Source organism: Zalophus californianus, chromosome 4 (genome assembly GCF_009762305.2).
Source record: "Zalophus californianus isolate mZalCal1 chromosome 4, mZalCal1.pri.v2, whole genome shotgun sequence".
NCBI lineage: Eukaryota > Metazoa > Chordata > Mammalia > Carnivora > Otariidae > Zalophus > Zalophus californianus.
In genome coordinates, this window is record NC_045598.1 from 42,879,782 (window position 1) to 42,898,284 (window position 18,503).

General features: G+C 58.1%; 1 protein-coding gene across 1 annotated transcript in view; it reads right to left on the minus strand.

Annotated features, from left to right (window-relative positions):
• Positions 1 to 495: 495 nt before the first annotated feature.
• Positions 496 to 18,503, minus strand: part of GLIS1 (GLIS family zinc finger 1) — a 225,268-nt gene continuing 207,260 nt past the window's right edge. The window contains 7 exon segments of the mRNA XM_027615467.1: positions 496 to 958; positions 3,387 to 3,554; positions 4,176 to 4,354; positions 9,127 to 9,158; positions 9,160 to 9,284; positions 13,810 to 13,942; positions 17,554 to 17,664. Coding sequence (XP_027471268.1) covers positions 801 to 958; positions 3,387 to 3,554; positions 4,176 to 4,354; positions 9,127 to 9,158; positions 9,160 to 9,284; positions 13,810 to 13,942; positions 17,554 to 17,664 — 906 coding nt within the window. The 3' untranslated portion in view covers positions 496 to 800.

Sequence of the window (18,503 nt, forward strand, 5' to 3'; positions counted from 1 at the left end):
ACAGCAACCCTGAGGGAGCCTCGGTGCCCTCAGAACTGGTTTCCTTCTCCCCTCCCAGAGGCCTTGGGGTGGGATGGGGATCTGTGTCCCAGGGACGCTGTCTGTAGCCTGACGCCCGCCTTCGGGAGGCTCTGTCTCCAAAAGGCCTGCCCTGCAGCCCCACGGCCTTCCCTGTTGACCTGAAGCCAGCGCCAGCCTGGAAGCCTGTTCTTCTACCGGCTGCGAAGTCCGTGCAGAGAGCAACGGTCTAGGCCAGGCGATTTGGGTTCCAGTGTGAGCCCGAGCCTTGGTCGGCTCACCTGCCTTGCGCCCCGGTCCTGGGACCAGCAGGCAGTGCGGGCCATGTGAGGCGGGCCCCCCTCCCCGCACCTCCCAGGCCCCCTGCCCTGGCTCCCTTGCATACCCCTCCACCGTACTGCTGGTCTCGACACCGGCTCGCGGGCAGAACCAGGCCCCCACGTCTCGTTTCCAGTTTTTAATGTTTTTCTTGTAAAAACCCAAAATATAAAACTGGAAGGGGAATGGAAAACAAGTTCTGTACATTTTATATACACGAGGTCTGTGATTTCAAAACCATTGGGGAGAGAAAAGGAAAACACAGTCAGGGGAACGTCGCAGGTCACGGGTCCTGATGGGCACGTCCGAACAGGGGATCGTCCCTGGCCAGTGCAGGCCACCCCGAGTCTGTGGGGAGCTGGGGCCTGGTGGCTCAGGCTGGGTGCACGGAGGGTGGGGACGGACGGCTAGCGGGCAAGGTAGTGCCTGCGGTGGAGGGGGGCAGGTGCGGCCGGGGCCTTCCTTCAGGTGTCCGTGTAGATGGACGGGATGTGACTCAGGCAGTGGTCAAAGGGCCCGTTGGGGAAGAAGCTGCAGTCCTCGGGGCCACTGGACACCATGTCTTCGGGTGGCTGTGGTGGCAGTGCTGTGGGGCAGGGGGCTTCGGCCAGGGCCTCGTAGCCTGTGGGTACGGTGGGGAACAGGGGTCGGGCTGGAGAACGCAGGGGCTCTGCCTCATTATCTTTTCCCAGCCCCCTGACCCCATCCTCCTGCCCAGGGTCCCTTCTCATGGTTGTCCCTCCGGCCGGGCCTGCCCTGAGACTCTGCTCTTCCAGAGAGGGGTGACGGTGGGTGGGAGGAGGCGCTCTAGGCCTTGCACGCCCCTTAAGGGGCCCAGGGCAGCTGGACAGACGGCGGGCTTGGGGCAGTCCGTCGCCCATTGCTTCCCCAAGGGAGAGGTGGGCTATCACAGTTCTTGCCCTCGGGGGCTGGTCCCCTCCTGGCAGAGGGAACCCAGCCCATCCCCACCCTTTCAGGTTCCTTCACCCAACCAGACACAAGAAACCCAAAGAAGGAGATGAGCACTCACTGGGCTCTTACTGAGGGTTCTTGAAGCCATCTCACTTAAGCTTCTCAACAATCCTGTGAGGTGGGAAGTCATTATCCCATTTTATAGCTGAGAAGGCAGGCTCAGAGAGGCCACGACACTTGCCTAAGGTCACTTGCTTGTAAGTGGGGGAACTGGGATTTGAACCCAGATCCATCTGGCCCCAAGACACCTGGTTCTTCCACAGGACATGCTGTCTCTGGGTGGGGTCACTGCTCAAAGGCCTTCAACATGGAGGGTCTTATCCAGTCCCTGCCCTAAGGGCTCTGTCCCTGAGCTGCTGTCACAAATTTCTGTAGCCTAAGACAGGCAGGCCTCAGTCTTTCCATCTGTGCAGTGGGATTAAGCCAACTACTCCTGAGGCCCCACAGCCCCACCCTGTCAGTTTGGATCAATCCTGCACATCTGTGCTCAGCTTGGCAGAAGGTGTAGGCAGCTTCACGGGTCCTGGAATGGGCCCTGAACGCTGGGCTGCCACCCAGATAGCAGGGGAGGAAGGGGGCCAGAAGAATCCACTACGCTGGTGTGGGGGCATGGAAGCTGCCTCTTGCCTGTCCGAGTTATTTATTCCTGCCGCTAAACCCAGAAATCCCGCCATGGGCCGGATGGAGCAGGGGGAGGATGAGGTGGGGGGAGAGCCAGCAGTGCTGGGAATGGCTGGCCAGTCCTCATCACACACCGACCCGCGTGTGTGCAAACAGGAAACACGCACCCCCGCCCGCACGCACCCTGGGATGGGTTACACGTCTGCTGACGATGCACGGATGTGACCCGCCGCCATCCACAGACACACTCACAGCACGCTCGAATGCAGTCTGTGCACACAGGAGTCGTGGGATGGGCACAGGGAAACACAGTGTGCGTACAGGTGGGAATACGGGGGTAGGGAGCATGCGCGTGTGTACACAGGGCATGAACATAGGCCCAAGTGTGATGTCTGCACACGTGTGAGACATGAGCACCTGTGCCCTGTGCGCTCTTTAAATACCCAGGGGGGCTTGCACTGCTTGGAGCCCACTTGTGCGGGCCTTAAATCACACACAGGCACCACAGACGTGCACCACAAATGTGTGAAGAAAGAAGACATACACAGACGTGAGAGCATGTGTGCGGGCATGAACCCATGGACCCGCGTGCAGATAGATCCAAGGTTTCTGCATCTCATCACCTGTGGCCTCGTGGTTGTCCCTATGTCCTTAATCTTCTACCCCCAGCTGCACACCCCCAGAGCTGCCCAAGGGGCCTCTGGCACAGGGTCTCAGGCTCTCCTTTGTCTGGGGCCCCCATCCTGCCCCAGGCCTCGTAGCTTCCCCCTGACGTGGGCCTGGAGACTGACTTGGGGTGGGGTGTGGCTTGGGTTACTCCGGGAGGGTCCGGCCCCACCCCTCTGATGCCCCTGCTCTGATCAGCACCAGCCCTGCTGGTCTGAGCCCTTCCACCCTGGCCCTGTCACTGCCTTTCTCCCCCGCGGCAGGGGCATTACTTGTGGAAGGCCCAGGGCCCTGGAGGGGACACGGATGCCCCACAAGGGACAAGCACAACCTCTAGGCTCCGTCCTTTCCTAGTAGTGTGGCCGCTCCAGTCTCATTTTATCTGTTGAATAAAGATCCGTACTTGTCTCTTTCTCTGCTGTTTCCCCACGGTCTACAACTGTGCCTGGCACACAGTAGGTGCTCAGTAAATAGTTAAAGTGAAACATCAACTAGACTGCAAGCTCTCAAGTCTGATTCTTCTCTGTCTTCAGAAACCTGCCAGAGAGCAGACACGTATCAGCCTTGTGACGATGTGGAAGCAACACTGACTTTGGAGGCAGGCAGGATGTCAATGCCAATTCTGTGGGGTCCTGGGACCTCTGTGAGCCTCAATTTCTCCTTCTGTCAAGTGGCGATGACTCTACCTCTTTCGGCCGTCCCAGGGCTTCAGGACAATGTGCATAAGCACCCAGCACAGGGTTGGGCCATGGTAGGTGGTCAGGGAAGGGAGGCATGCAGGTGGGGCTTACCAGTGGCAGGTAAAGGTGCGCTGAGGCCGTGGTAGCCATTGGGCCGCAGGGGGTTGAAACCGTGGGCTTCCCCGGCCAGACCGTCCCCACCGGCTGTGGGCTCAGCCGTCCGGTAGCAGTCGCCATAGGGGAAACAATTCTGGATGGAGTGGAAAGTGCCCTGGTACCCTGCAGAGGGAGGCAGCATCAGGGGCTGCATTAGCAAAGGAAGAGAGCCGGGGGCCAAGAGGGGACTGTCCCTGCTGCGCTCTTCAGCCTCCCACATCATCCTGTCTAGCCATGCTGGGTGTGAGGGAGAGAAGAGGGCTCCAGTGGGGAGAAGGTGCCAGGGGTCCCGGGCCCCTTTCCCAGCTCTCTGCCTGCCACGGGGGGCGGGGAGGGTAAGGTGGCCTCACGTGGTGGCACCTGACTTGAGTCATCTGTGGCTGATGCAGTGCTCTGAGGGAAGGGACTGTCGGTCCTCCATCCCCACCTCCTGGGATGCCTGCTCACTCACCTCCCTCCAAGCAGCAGGCCGTTCCCACCCCCTGCCAGCGCCAACGCTGTTCCCTTCAATGCCTTGTCAATGGGACAAACTCTTCCTCACCCCTCCAATGGAATTTCCTCCAGGAAGTGCCCCGGACGAGGCATGTTGGGTCACCTGACTCCTGGCTGACCACCGTGGCCCTCAGGGCCCTCCCTCATTCTGATGACCCACTGTCTCCCCCAGGTCAGTGCCCCGTTCCCCTCGGGCACCCCGAGCAGGAGTCAGTGGGTGTCTGTGGAGAGAGGCCCCCGGCCAGAGCTTACCTTGTGGACTGGGCAGAGGTGGGGGTGGAGGGCTCTGGAAAGGCGGGTAGGGTGGCTTGCTGGGGAGTGTGGGGAAGGGCTGGCCCCCCGGAGAATGGCTCTGAGAGGATGGTGGCAGTGGTGGTGGCCCGAGCCCCTTCAGTGGGCTGACCATAGGGGAGAGGAGGCCGGGTCCCAACCTGGAGAGAACAGAGACAGTCATCAGCAGGATAGGCTCTGGGGGCTGTGGGGGCCAGAGGCATGGCTGCTGCTGTTTGCTTCCCTCCAGCCATGCTGAGCTCACTACCTGATCTGCTCTTAAGACAGTGCAGTTAGAAGAGCAAGCTTTTACTACAGATTATGTTCAAACTGGAATTAAATTTGAAAGTCCTCCAAGCTTGAGAGTCCAAAGGAATCAGTAAAGAAGAGCTTCTATCTGGTATTTAGGACTGGCAATCGGCAAGGCACACTGGTTATCAGCATGACCTTTGGAGTCGACAGAACCGTGTTTTAATCCCCATCTGCTCTCACTGGCTGCATGACTTCGGGCAAGATGCTTAATGTCTCTGAGCCCTGCATTGCCCCCAGGGTGGCTGTGTTCTCCAGCTGGTACACTGGGACTCTCGTGACCTGGGCGAAGTACCAGCACCCCCGCCCCGCCCCCCCGCTGGATTGTCCTGCTCTGTCTGCGCTTGCGCTCTGGCCACCTGGAGGACAAGCCCAGGAAGAGCTGCGCTGAACCCCCGGCAGCTCCGGAGCAGAACACTAACAGTCACCACCTGCTGAGCCCCGCCTCCTCTCAGGCCCGTGAGAGAAGTCCTTGTTTCCGCCTCACAGATCAAAACACCAAGGTTCAGAAACGTGGCTCGCCAAGTTAGTCCTGGCCACACAGCACTGACCTCACAGGTTAGGATGAGGGTAAAATTAAATAAATCAAAGTGGACAAAGCACCCAATATGATGTCAGATGTATTCTTAGCCACTCCGTGAGTCATCATCGTTATTATAAAGACGCAGGGAAAGAAAACTAGCAGATAGTTCTGATGTCTAAGTTGGGCTTTCTTCCCCTGCACAGTGTGCTTTCAGAGATCTTTTGTCTCCATCCCTTCACTTGCATACATCCTGTGATGGGGGGGCTCACCACCTCCCTTCATACAGAGCCTGAGGTGGTGCAGGCCTGAGCCTGTGTTTCTGGAAGCTCACAATCTGGAATGAGGCCGAAGCAGCTGAGAGCTGTGCCGTCACCCTGAACGCAGCTGAGCCCGTGCGGGTCATCTAATTGGACTGCACGTCACTGCAGCCCAGGTTCCTTCCTCATGCTGCCACCTACGCCTCTGGGGTCTGCTCACAGGAACAAACCTGGCCCTGGGGTCAGATGGACTTGGGGGCTCTGGGGATCAGGCTGAAGGCTCATTGCCTGTAAAGCCCTTATGTGCATTGCAGAAAGAGGCAGGGGGAGCTCAGAGTGTCCACTCTCTTATTTGCCTTTGTAGGTCTGTTGGACGATCCACATTAAAATATAGTACAAATTCAATGTCACAGCTAAAGTGATCTTTTCAGGCCAGGAATACTACCCTTGCCTACCCTCTAAAACATGAGGCGTTAAGGGGACAGATCAGTGCCTTTCTCTGAGGGAAGCAAGACTATCCTGAAACAGAGAAAGATTTGGGGAGAGGCCAGTGGGCCTACGTCTGTAGCTCTGCTGGGTGCCCCCATCTGCTCCCTCCAGCTTGGGCACCCTCTGCTGCACTGCCGTCATTCAATGTCTGGAACCCCACCACTGTGAGTGCACTGCAGGCAGACACGGAGGCCTCTGTGCTGGGGCCCTGGTCCCCAGCCCAACATCTTGCACACGCAGCCTCAAGTTAATGAACTGAATTCATTAAGGCTCCACGACTTCTCATTATCATCCTCAGGATTATTTTTAGGCTTCTCTCACAGGGCCATCAAATTGGGGTGTGTGTGTGGCTGTGTATAAGCCGTGTGTCCTCACAGCCACCTCTCTGGCTGAGGCTGGGCTGCGGTGGCCAGAAGGGTGGATCCTCCTCCTTCAGGCCTACTGCGTGATGCCCGCCTGCCTTATGCCCACCCCACGCCGTTCTTCCCTGACTTCCGGTCGGTGCCCTCCCCTGGGAGCTCCTGCGGGAGGGCCAGGCCTCACCTCTCAGGGGCTCCGTGCTCAGCCCTGGGCCTGGCACACAGCAAACAGCTGATAAATGCTAACAAACGGGTTTCTGAATCGCTCAGCTACAAAACCCAGAGATTAACAGCGCTGCAGAATTAAGGAGAACCAGATCTGAAGGCGGAAAAAAAAACATGCATTCTCAAAGTTTGTTTTTCCTGTCTCAAACCTGCCATAAATTCACATTTGCCACCTTCACAGCCAGTGAAATTAAACAGAACACGACTCTCTCGGCAGCAGACATGAAGGCTGAGGTTACGCTGCTCTACCTGAACTCTTTAAAAGGAAAAAAGAGCATCTGGAGCTCCTCTTCTGAGTCATGCAAATGATTCCTAAATCAAATATTTTTGCTTCAATTGGCACCTATAAAAATTAATATAAAACCTCACTGGCTTGGCACACTGAGGGCTTCATACCTCGTATGGGGCTAGGGAAAAAAACCGCCCTTTCGGCGTCTTCCCTGAGCCAGGGTAAATAAATTTGGTCATGAAGTCAGGCCCTCTTAGCATATTTTTGAGTGAATCAGATAATTCTGTCAAGCTATTTAAACGTCCCAGCAAACCACCGGGGAGCCGCGAGTGGCCTTCCCTGTTGACTTTGGCAGGAAGGGGAGGCTGAAGGCCTTTCCTCCCCGCCTTGCCTCTCTTCTGAGGGGCTGAAAAAAGAGACCCGTTCAAGCTGGGCCTGGGCCTGGTGTCAGGCTTGAGGGCTCTCCTCTCTCGCAGCCCAGCCGACGGAGCCTGGGCGCCTGGCCGGTTGGGAGGACTCAAGCCCTCGCTCCCACAGACACAGGCGGTTGGACGGCGGGCTGGGCCGTCCTGGTCTTGTCATCACTCTGCCTCTCGCTGCAGGAATTCCTGACGGGCCCTTATGCAGGCGGCAGGCAGGTGATGAATGAGGCAGAGCAGAGTGCGCAGGCCTGAGCGGGGAAAGGCCTCTGTGGTTTATTTTAGTTTGGTTGGAGATATTTGGGGACTGGCTGGTGAGTGAGCAGGTGGCTTGAGCCGGTGGGTGGGTGGGTGGGTGGGGGTCCTGGGGCTCGGTGTCTGTGGAACCTGCCCCAGATGACACGTACAGTACCAGGCATGTGTATGTCAGGCATGGCTGACCCTCACCACCTTCCTAGAGGAGGACATCTTAATACCCATTTTACAGAGGAGGAAACTGAGGCTCAGGGAGGCCTGGTTCTCTGGGTCCCCTTTTGCACCCTATCAGGCTGCTTCTTCATGGCTCTCCACCCGCTCACCAGTCTTCCCCTGCTCCATGAACAGCACTTCTGCCTCCCCAGGGGCTCATCCCTGGTGGCTCCCCCTCTCCCCGCCCAGCCAGCGTTTCCTCGAGGCCCACTGATTCTCTGTCACTAATGCCCCCTGGTGGCCCTCCTCCCCACCCACCAGCCCTGGCTCAGGCTGCCACCCACCCACATTCGATGCTGCCCCTGGCAAACAGCCCCATGCGGCGAGCCACGCCATCCTCCCCAAACTGACCACATCACCACTTGGCACCCTTCAGATACAGTCCCGCCACAGGCCGGGTGATCTGGCCCCGGCAACCTCCTTCCTGAGCTCACCTCAAAGGAAGGTGCCTGTTCCCCAGAACACGCCGAGCTCTCACCACGCCTACATTCTCACTGCTCCTATCCCTCCACTCAGTCAACTGCTACTTAACTGTGGAGGCTCGGCCTAGCATCACCTCCAGGAAGCCTTCCCTGCATTGTCCCCCATCGCACTGGGTTCTCCTCTGGGCTCCTACAGCCCCTTCTGCTGCTTCCCTCAGAGCCCTTGTCCTGCAATGTCAATCCCTGCAGATCTATGTCCCCTCCTTACGGTGAGCTTCTCCAGGGCTGGGGTCATCGGTGGCTCCAGCACGGGGTCCAGGGCCCGCCCACACCAGGGGCTCAATAACTGGATGCTGAATGAACGGATGAGTGAGTGGCAGAAGGAGCCTAGTTAGGAGCCCTGGACAATAGATTTGTGATGAAGCCAGGCTGGCCCCAGGCACAGGCAGGCCAAGCCAAGGCTAAGGCTGTGGCCTTGGGGAGGAAGGGGCAGAAGAGGTGGAAGGTACTGAGGCCAGGCTTTGGGGGACAAGTTGATCAAGTCCTGCTAGCGATAAGTGAAAGTGGGCGGGGAGGGCAGGCCCGTGAGGCTGGTGTGACCGCCCTCTGCCCATTTGCAAGGAAAACAGACTTTGGCAGCACCAGGGGCCAGCAATTAGCACATTTACCATTTCCAGCAATTAAGTGGCCACAATGGGAACCACACTGAATACAGGAAGAGGCCACTCCTGCTTTCAGTGATCCTGCACGAGGGGTCCCTGGACAGTCCCCGAAGGCAGGGCAGTGACCACAGCTGCCGCGGCCAGAAGCGGGGGTGAGGGCCAGGATGAGCACCCCTGGAGTGGCAGTGGGGCGGTCTGCTCACCAAAACACACGGTGTGAGCCAAAGAGAAGCCAGAGTGAGGCCCCCGAGGGCGCCTGGCAATGGCGGTCCAGGGTGCGGGACGCGGCAACGGCGCCTTCCGAGGCCGCCCTCACGGCGGAGGAGGACACGAGGCGAGGCGTCAGCAAGTCCAGGTGCAACACCCTCTACCTGGTGCGTGGCTGCGAGTGCCAAAGAAGCTGTGCACGGGAGGTGTTCGGTACGGGGTACGGTACACAGCAAGTGCTGCATAAATGCCCACTGTTTGCATTATCAGTGACAACCGCGAATTGGCGCAGGACGCCTGCCCTCACCTGCCTCCCGTGCAGGTGCCTGCTTGCTGTCCCAGAGGACCAGCCTGCTGTACGTACCCGTCCCTGGTGCTCTCAGCCGTGGGCAGAGGGGGACAGATGGTGGTGGGAACTGGTGCTGGCGTCCAGGGGGTGGTGCCTGGAAGGGACCTCGTGCATGGGGGGCAGGATGCCCGATGCGAGCCCGTTATGGGGGGTGATGGAGCCAGGATACACGCCTGCAGGGAAGCAAACAAATACCACTGGGCTTGGGCCACGCCCTAGAGGTGGTTGGTGAACAACCCAGGAGCTGTGTGCCTTATTGGCAAGAAGAGACACACACGGAGGAAAACCAGCGGGGGTCATATTAACAGGAGGTCGGGGCCCAAACAAGGGGAGGACGGCCCCGCTCTGCTGTTCATGCCCTGGCTGCAGGGCTGTGGGGGCTGAGGCTACCCTGAAAGCAGAGGTGGACTGACAAGGAGCTGTCAGAGGCATCAGCTGGTCAGGCTGTGTGTGTGTGTGTGTGTGTGTGTGTGTGTGTGTGTGTGGTTGTGTGTGTGTGGGTGTGTGTGCATTTCTTTAGGGTGGGGGGCTTGTATGGAGCATGCTGCCTCAAGTCTCTGGGGCTGTTCCGTGTAGCCCCAGAAGCAGACAGGGATCCTGGAATGGAGAAACAGCTTGAGAGAGACTCAGGGCTTGGCCATACTCTCACACGCAGAGCTGCTGTAGGGTAACGGGCCTGCCTTTGGAGGTAAATGAACTACCCGCACCCAGAGACGTGCAAACACAGCCTGGATGTCCACTGTGAGGGGTCCCAAGGACAGATGATTGTGCTAGCTGGATGGCAGGCCGGCCCAGGAGACCTATGAGAAGGGATGCCGCAAACGGTCGTATAGGCGGTACACGACACAAGGGTCCCGATGGAGGAGAGGAGGCAGCCATACTCTCATCTACGATTCCAAACCTCTAGGAGACGCCTGCAGGGTGATACCACCTTCTATCACTTTTACTCCCAAGGGTCTTACCCTTGTTAAGAAGACAGGTGGAGGATCAATCAAATGGGGGACATGAGGTCATAGTCAGGTGTTGCTCCAGGGGCCTAAGTGAGGGTCTGGGAGCAGTTACTGAGGCCAGTGCTTCCCAAATGCCTTCACCAAGGAACCCTAATTAGAGGGGAGAACAGACCCCAACTCTGGACTAGAGCCTGAGAGGGACACAGCAGGGGTGGCAAGTTTCTTCTCCATTTTATCTGAAAAAAAAAGATGGGGCCAATTTGTTCCCCTTTTAAAATCTGGCCACACTTATTTTGAGTTTTAATAGAAATTGCCATCATTTTGCTAGAAATTAAGTCATCCAGTTGATGGCCCAGGACGACTCTGCAGACCTGGCGACCACACCCAGAGCTCTGATGCAGGGCTCACACTGATTAGGGCTAGCCTGGGTCAGCTGCTAACCGTTTGCACAGCACCCCGGTCATCGTGGGTTCAGACCCAATGCTCTTTACCATGAGGACCATCTGAGCACACAGCACACTCTTTCCATGGATGGAGTCAAGAAGGAACTTTGACTTTCTCCGGTGGCTGGGGTTCCAAGGCTAGCCCATCCATGGTTGGGTTGCCAGCCAGGTTGCCCCCTTTCGTCCAGGCCTGCAACTCAGGAAGCTACTACCAGGAACTGAGTAGGGCCAGGGCAGGGATGGCAAGCTCCAAGCCTCAACTGCAGCGAATCAGCCTCCCAAGTGATATGAAAAGAAAGTCCCTTTAAAAGCCAGGCCCAGAACTGACCTGGGGCTCCAGCTCAGCTATGTCCCAAATCGTCCACGTAGGGGCCTATGGTCCAGGCTTCACTGTGGGCTGGCTGTGAGACCCCGGGATTCTGCATGGGCTCTTGGGGGCCCCCTGCCTCTCAGCTCCAGTCCTTAACCCTTCCATCTTGGGAACCTCTGCTCCTACGGGCAGCCCCGACCATCCATCCACCACGTCCCTCACCACACATCCCACCCCAGCTTGGTCAGGAAGGCACCAGAATGGGGCTTCTGGGGACAGAGCGTGGCTCGGTGCTGCTCATGCCTTGCTCCTCTCACCACTCTCCTGGCGCCTCTTCACCTGCCATCTTGAATCAATTTGGGGGGCCTGACAGCTAGGAAGGCCTAGAATCCCGATAAATCTGCTCTCTCTCCCTCAGCCTTGCTGATCTTGTGCTTCTCATACCCCCACTGCCCATTGTATTACCCTGGGTCTGCTAAAGGAGCCTGCCAGATAAGCTCCTGAGGGTTTCCTGGGAAGAGAGCTGGCCTTCCTGATGAGAGACAAGCTCTTGGGACTTTCCTATCGTTAGACAACGAACATTTGATGTCACCCTGGCGAGCTCCTCTCTCTCCCTCAGCCCTCTGTTCTGGAATCCTCTGTCCTAACACGCCTAGAACCTGCCCTGTCTTCCCTGCCTCTGCCCACCTTCCCTTGTCCAGCCCGGTGCAGAGAGACGCATGGTGGTCTAGGTGTGCTGAGCGTGTGGACAGACAGCGATGGTGATGAGGGTGTCACTGTGTCGTGAGGGGTGGCGGGAGGGGGACGCCATGGAGCCTGCTGGCCTCTCCCCAAAATGCACCATTGGAAGCTATAAAATCAGCGGTATCAATCATTAGCCACGAGTGCTTGACTTCTGGCCCTAACATCTGTTCCTAACTGCGCCTCAGGCATTTGCTTTGTGGCCTACGGAAGAATGTGGCAGCTGATGCGCAGAGAGGTCCAGAACTTCTGGGTCTGCCTGGCTGGTCCTGGTCTCCCCGCGGTGCTGGAAGCAGCTTGAGGACAGGGACCAGCACAGGGCCAGGTACACAGCAGGTGCCAGGATGGTGAGGCACAGCATCAAGAGCAGGGAGGCAGCAGACTATCGGATTAAGGGCACGGCCTGTGGCCACACGCCCCAGGTTCAAGTCTGGCCTCTGCCATTTAATGGCTGTGGAGCCTCAGCAAAATGGTACTTAACCTCTCGAGGACTCCATTTCCTCATCTGGAAAAGAAAGAGCATAGTAGCATGTACTTTTTGAGGCTGCCGTGAGGATTCTGTTAACACGTACACGTACAGTCCCTAGAATGGCTCCTGGCACACATTCCGTAACAGTTGGGCCATGCTTATTACGAGATGGGTGAGTCAACAGTTACTCTTCTCATTCACCACGAGCAACAACAACAATAAGGCTAAAATTATCTGGCACACTGGGTTTATAGAAGCGATCACATCGCAATCACATTTGTTGTCACAGCAGGTCTGGGGGAGAAACCGAGGCTTGAGGCAGGGAAGACACCACTTGCTCGCTGTCAGGGCAGGCCTAACGCCCCTCCCATCCCTGATGCTGCCTCAGTGACTCGGCTTCTCATCTGCAGCACAGGCTCATGGGGGACTGAATGAGAGGAATGTTCGTTTAGTGACCAGCCCGTGTAGGTGCTCAAGAGATGGCTATTGCGGTCTGGCCCTCTCCCTGGGATAGGCCCTGGCCTCGTGTCTGCGAGAACAGACGTCCAGCCTGGATCTGCTGCTGACCTCTCCACATGACCTTGGGTCAGTCCCCCTCCTACCCAATCCTGAGTCCTCCCACGGTAAAAATGATGAGGCTGGGCTGCAGGGCCCTCTGCCCCAGGGCAGCCACTGCTAACCAGTCACAGCCCTCTTCCCTGCTGGGCCTCGGAATCCTCAACACATCCCTTATCCCTGGGGTCTCTTCTTGCCTGCTATTTTAGCAACTCTGACCTGGTGAGAAGCAGCCTATGGAAGAGGGTGTGATCCCTGCTCCATAGACCCATCCTCCTGGGGTGTCCTTGCCCTTGTGCACCTTTGTGAGCACAGATCCCTGTGAAGGGCGACCCAGAGAAAGCGTAAACACTTTCCCTTCCTGAGGCTGTTTGGTAAGGGCTTTGACATAGTTTTAAATCTGCTACTTCAACACTGAGGGGAAAGTACTAAAAATTAGAAAATAAAAAATGTTTAAAATGGTTAGAGTAATTCAAGAAATCCCAGAGGGTGGGAAGAGCTTTCTGCCCTGATACTGCGGTTTCTCTGGGGGGAGTGGAGGGCAGAGCACCAGTCTTGTCAGCGGGAATCCCCCCTCAGGCCACACCGCCAGCCACTCAGCGAGGGCTTCCTGCTGGGGCCCAAGACTCGCGCAGCTGCCAGGGAGGACAGGCAGGCCACCTCAGTTGGACCAGAGGCTCTGCGTGTCCGGCTGGATGGGCCTGCAGCATCCCAGGGGTCGAGGGGCTCCATGTCTGGGCTGCAGAGTTTAAGAAGCTGGAAGGATTATGGCCAAGGGGCCCACCCTCTCCGAGCCTCGGTTTTCTCCTCTGAAGCCGGTTGTTGTGGTGTGGAGCCCTGGTGGGGCACATGCAACTTCAGCTTGAGGCCTGGGCCTGAACCCTGACGTGCAGCCTGGAAGGCCTGGAAGGAAGTGCAGGAGCCGCCTCAGTAAAGGGCTGGGGTGAGGAGGCCGCAAGGCGTATACAGTGGCTTGGAGATGAGAGGGAGCATGAGATGTTCAGGGAACTGGGGTTTGATATGCCAAGGTTGGGTGGGCCTGGCCCCGTGAGGCCTCGAAGACCAGGCTGAAAGGAGCCTGGGCTTCCTCCTGTGGGCAATGGAGCCACAGAAGAGGGTGAAGGAATGTATGCCAGAGGAGTGGGTGCCCATGTGGCCCCTGGGAGCCCACAGAGCATCGCTGTCTTCCTGCAGGGCCGTGCCCCTGGCCCTGCCTCCCTGCACGCGTACCTGGGAGCAGCTCCTGGCCCAGGGTGCGGCCCCCCTTCCTGTCGCTGGCAGCCAGCTGTGTGGACCCATGGAGCTGCTGCAGGGCCAAACACTCGGTCAGGACGTCGGCCTCGGGGTCAGGGCCTGCGTGCAGCTGAGGAGCAAGCAGAGGGAGAGAGGGTGTCTGTGCGAGACCACCTGCCCACCGGCAACCCTCTGTTTAGGGGACAGGGCAGGAAGGATGGTGGCTCCAGAGTAAGACCCTTCATCTCACTGCACCTCAGCTTCCCCATCTGTAAAATGGAGCTAGTTGTATACACTGGGTTAGTTCAGGGCTGAGAGGCAGATGCTAACGTAAGAGTGAACAGGCAAAGATTTTAACAGGGGAAGTGTGTGCACGAGAGAAAACCAGAGCTGGGCAGGCTGGGAGAGCCGTCAGCGGGAGTTACAAGTCTGACCCAGAGTGAAGGAGGGAGGGAAGGAAGTTGGTGGAAGCATCCTAGACTAGGAGTCCTCAGGGGCTGTGCTGTGTTGGAGGTCAGGGGTTCCCGTATCTCCTGGGCAGGGGTCTTGTCTCAGTACCCCAGCAGGGCCTGCCACACTCAGTTCTTGGCTGGAGTAGCCTGCAGGAGGCACAGCCTCCCATGCACGGGCCCAGATAGGCGTCCAAGTACAGCAACTGGGGCCTCCCCCAAGTAGCCACTGTGTGGCCCATTCTCGTGGCTGCCACAGTGAACTCATGTGGGTAAAGTAACATACAGGGGTACACAGGAAGTGTCTTTCCTTCCTTCCCCCTTTCTCCCACTCCTTCTTTCTTCCTGACACAGGCATAGTGGAAACAGTCTAGGGCTAGAGAGAGAAGACCTGGGTTCAAATTCCAACCCATCTCTTCTCACTCCCTGTGTGACACTGGACAAGTAACTCAACCTCTCTGGCCCTCCCCGGCCTGTAACAAGCAATGACAATCGCCCCCCACCTCAGGCTGCTGTGTGGAGTAAGGGGGGGAACAGGTACGAATGAGCTTGTTGAAGGTACTGGCTGACCCCAGCTGGCTGAGTCCCACATGGTCATGTGACAGTGGGCACGCTGGATCTATATATGGACTTGAGGTCATTGGCTGAGAGCAAGCCTGGGCTGGCAAATCTTTGGCCAATAACCCTCAGCTGTCTTAAAGGCAGACTTGAGCTCCATATCCCCAAAATTCTTCACCTCCCCAGACAGGCCAGATGGAGACAGGGCATGGCTGGTTGAGGCCCTTGGGACGTGGGGCGATGAGGCATGCCTGCACCTGGATGGGGAGGGCCCCCTCTCCCAGGGAAATCCCAAAGCCTGACTATCAGAGTGCCAAAGAGTGACCTGTCCAGACTCCCGTTTTACCTAGGACAAAACCGGCCCAGAGAAGGCGAGAGCCTTGTTCCATGTTACACAGCAGCTGAGAGTCAGCACCCAGGCTTTTCCCACCCTCCCAGGCCAGAGGGCCGGCACCCAGGCTTGGGGATGGCACGCCCAGCCTCCCGACAGACCCTCAGCTCCCTGCCCCAGCAGCTGCTTTCCATGTAAATTCAGTTTCTGGCAAAAGAAGGTCAAGGCATGTTCTTGCCGACCGCAATGTCGATCGGATTAGGAGCAGCAGGAGAGGAGAATTAAGGAAGAAAAGCATTTCTAATTCTCTCTGAAACGTAGCAGGGCTGCCAAGGAGCTGTCATAATACAAGGGTCGCTTTACCCAGAAAGATACATCATCCCCGATGGCTCCTAATGGATGCTTATGGTTGGGAAGTTTGCAGATCTGCGGCCTCAGGTCCCTGGGGATCAGTGCGAGCCAAGCACAGGGCCTGGGAAAACCGGGGCGGGATTCTGGTCCTCGGGCACCAGTCTGCTCGGGATAGAAGCCTCCTTGGCATGGAGCCTGAGCCATTCCCTTTCCCTGCTCAGGCCCTTCAACCTGAGAGCAGTGGCGAGAGCTCAGGCCCTGGGGACAGGCCGGTCTGGGGTGGGACCCTGGCTCTGTCACTCCTGCGCTGCATGACTCTGCACTGGGTTCAGCTCGTCCCTCCCCCGTCGGGAGTGAGGACAGACAGGGTGTTTTCACTGGCCAGCTCAGGTGCACCCTTTGACCGTGTCCCTTTTCTGCTCTCCTGCTCCTAGGGGCTCCCTACTGCCTGCAGGATGAAGACTGAAGCCTCAAGCCTGGCTGCCCCTCGACCCCAGTGTCTTTCCAGCGGAGGCCTGCTTGTCCCAGGCCCAGCTCTGTGCACCCCCAGCCCACGCGACTGAAGCAGGCCACTTTCTCCAGCCTCTCTGCCTTTCTCTGCTTTACTTACAGCTCTAGACACAGTTCTGAAAACAGTGCTTGGAAAACAGCAGGTACTGCGTAAATCTTGCAGAGCAAACTAAGAAGTGCTCCCTGCTCTACCCTCCACTGTCACGCGGCTCTCCCCGGACTGGCCCAGGTGTTTCTCTTCATCCCCACCTCCACCCTCCGTTGCACTCAAGTACCTGTCTCCCATGGCCCTGGTGCTCTTCTGGAGGTGTGGGCTGAGCCCAGAGGTGGGCTGGGCCCCGAGGAGCAGTCCCATCCCCCCACTGCACTGGGTCCCTCTGCGGCACCCACACTCCTTGTCCAAAACAGAGCTCACTGCTTTCTCCTGCAAGCCTGCTTCTTTCTTAGATCCTCGGTCCTGGTCGAGGGGGCCGCCACCATCCTGCCCCCCAGAGTCCACCTCTGCGGCTCCTCTGGCGCCCCCCTTCTCCCCCCTCGGCCAGCCCCCACTACCTCTCCCGCTCCTCAGCCGTGGCCCCCCTGCCTCAGGATTCCCTCCAACCGGCCCAACGCATTCTCCACACAGCCTCACGCGCCATCTTTCAAGATGACATTCTCTGCTTAAGACCCACCCCCCGCCCCCCAGTGGTACCCACCATCCTCAGGACAGCCCAAACTCCTCGGTAGAGCTTTGGGCCTGTTATACCTGCCCCTGCCAGGGGCTGCTTGGCCTCAAGGCAGGCAGGGTGCCCGCTGTTTCAGCTTCAGTCACTCCCTGGGGCACACTCTCCTTAGGGGCTTCGCCTGCCCAACGCTTACCCCTTCCAGATTTCATGACAACATGCACCAACTTCTATTCTGGGCCCTTACTTTGGACCAAGTACTGTTCTACACCCTTGATGTATATTTACTCACATAATCCTCATGACAATGCTCTAAAGCAAGTCCTCTGTTGCCCCCATCGGACAGCTGAGGAGCATGAAGAACAAAGGGGCCCAGAGCTGTGCCCAAGGCAGGCTGGTTCCAGAGCACACACAACTGCGCTCCCACCCCGACAGGCTAAGGCCCCCTTCTCTGTGCCCCTGACTAGTCTCTGCAGACCTCTGTTGTCGTCTTTATTTTATTCTACCGAATGATCTCTTTAGGTCTGTCTCTCCCTGCCAGGTCCCCACTGGAGGAGGGCACCATGGTTTTCCATTTTTGCATCCTCGATGCCTACACAGGGCCTGCCATCAAATGTTCACTAAGCAAGCCAGGGCGAGGGGGCAGATGGACGACAGAGAGGCTGGTGGGTGGTCTGTGGGTGGATGGATGTCTGGCCGGCTGGAGGTGAGGAAGTGAACTCAGGTGGGAGGCAGGTCACGGGTGATGCACAGCAGCATCCTCGGGTGTGCAGAAGGGTGAATGGAGGCAAGAGTGCGGGCACCTGGCTTGTTGCCGGACAGGTGTCTGCGAGGCCAGGGGTCACCGACAGAGGTGGGCCTGGAATGGAGACTGTCTTACCTTCTTATGCACCTGCTGCTCTTTGGCTGAATGGGCCTTCACGTGCTTGCGGAGGGAGCTGGGGTCCGTGTAGCGCTTGGAGCAGCCGGGGATCTGACAGGCATAGGGCTTCTGTAACATCAGAGGGGCAGAGGCGGGGTGAGGCAGGGGCCATCTGTCAGTCCGCGGTCACACTGTGTGACCCACAGCGGGGAGCGGGTAGGCTACAGGCTCACACCTGGTCCCGCCCCAGTGTCCGCAGCCAGGAGGGGTCGGCCTCAGCCAGCGCTGCCCATGGGCCTCAGAGTGAAGGAGGGGTTGTGTCTCTATTCTACCCTCATGCTGGGACCTCAGATAAGTCGCCCCATCTCTGAGTCTCACGTTTCCCCCTTGCAAAATGGAGCCACCTTAATTCTAAGGATTCTCCCAGCTCTGACACTGGCCCTGAGGAAAGGACACCCTTTGAGCCCACAGCTGCAGAGAAGGCACGAGTGGACAAGGAGTACGGTGAGGTGGCCCTGAGGAGGGGCAAGAGAGGGGACAGCACAGGGCCAAGCTGGAGTATGGCAGGGCCCCAGGCTGGGAGTGACTAACCATACCTTGCAGTGGGTCCCGAGACCCCAGATTGCTCTCTGGTCCATAAGAAACCCAGATCCTCAGTCTGAGGATCACAGGAGGCCGGGAGGGAGCCGGATCTCAGACAAAGGCCTGGGGAAGCTGGAGGTCTGTGCCCTTTGTGCACCTTCCCCTTGCCGCCCCCCTCCCCCCGCCATTGCTCATCTAGAGCCAGTCCGTACCCTTTACCGCCTCCCCTGTCGCTGTCTGGGCCTCATGCTGCTCTCTGGGCCCCAGTCTCCCCTCCCACCACCGCCAGAGGGCCCCTGGCCATGCTCTCACCTTTGAAACCCCCTCCATGGCTCCCTCGTGCCTTCTGACACGGCCCACCTCCCAGCACTGAGGGTCGTCTGGGA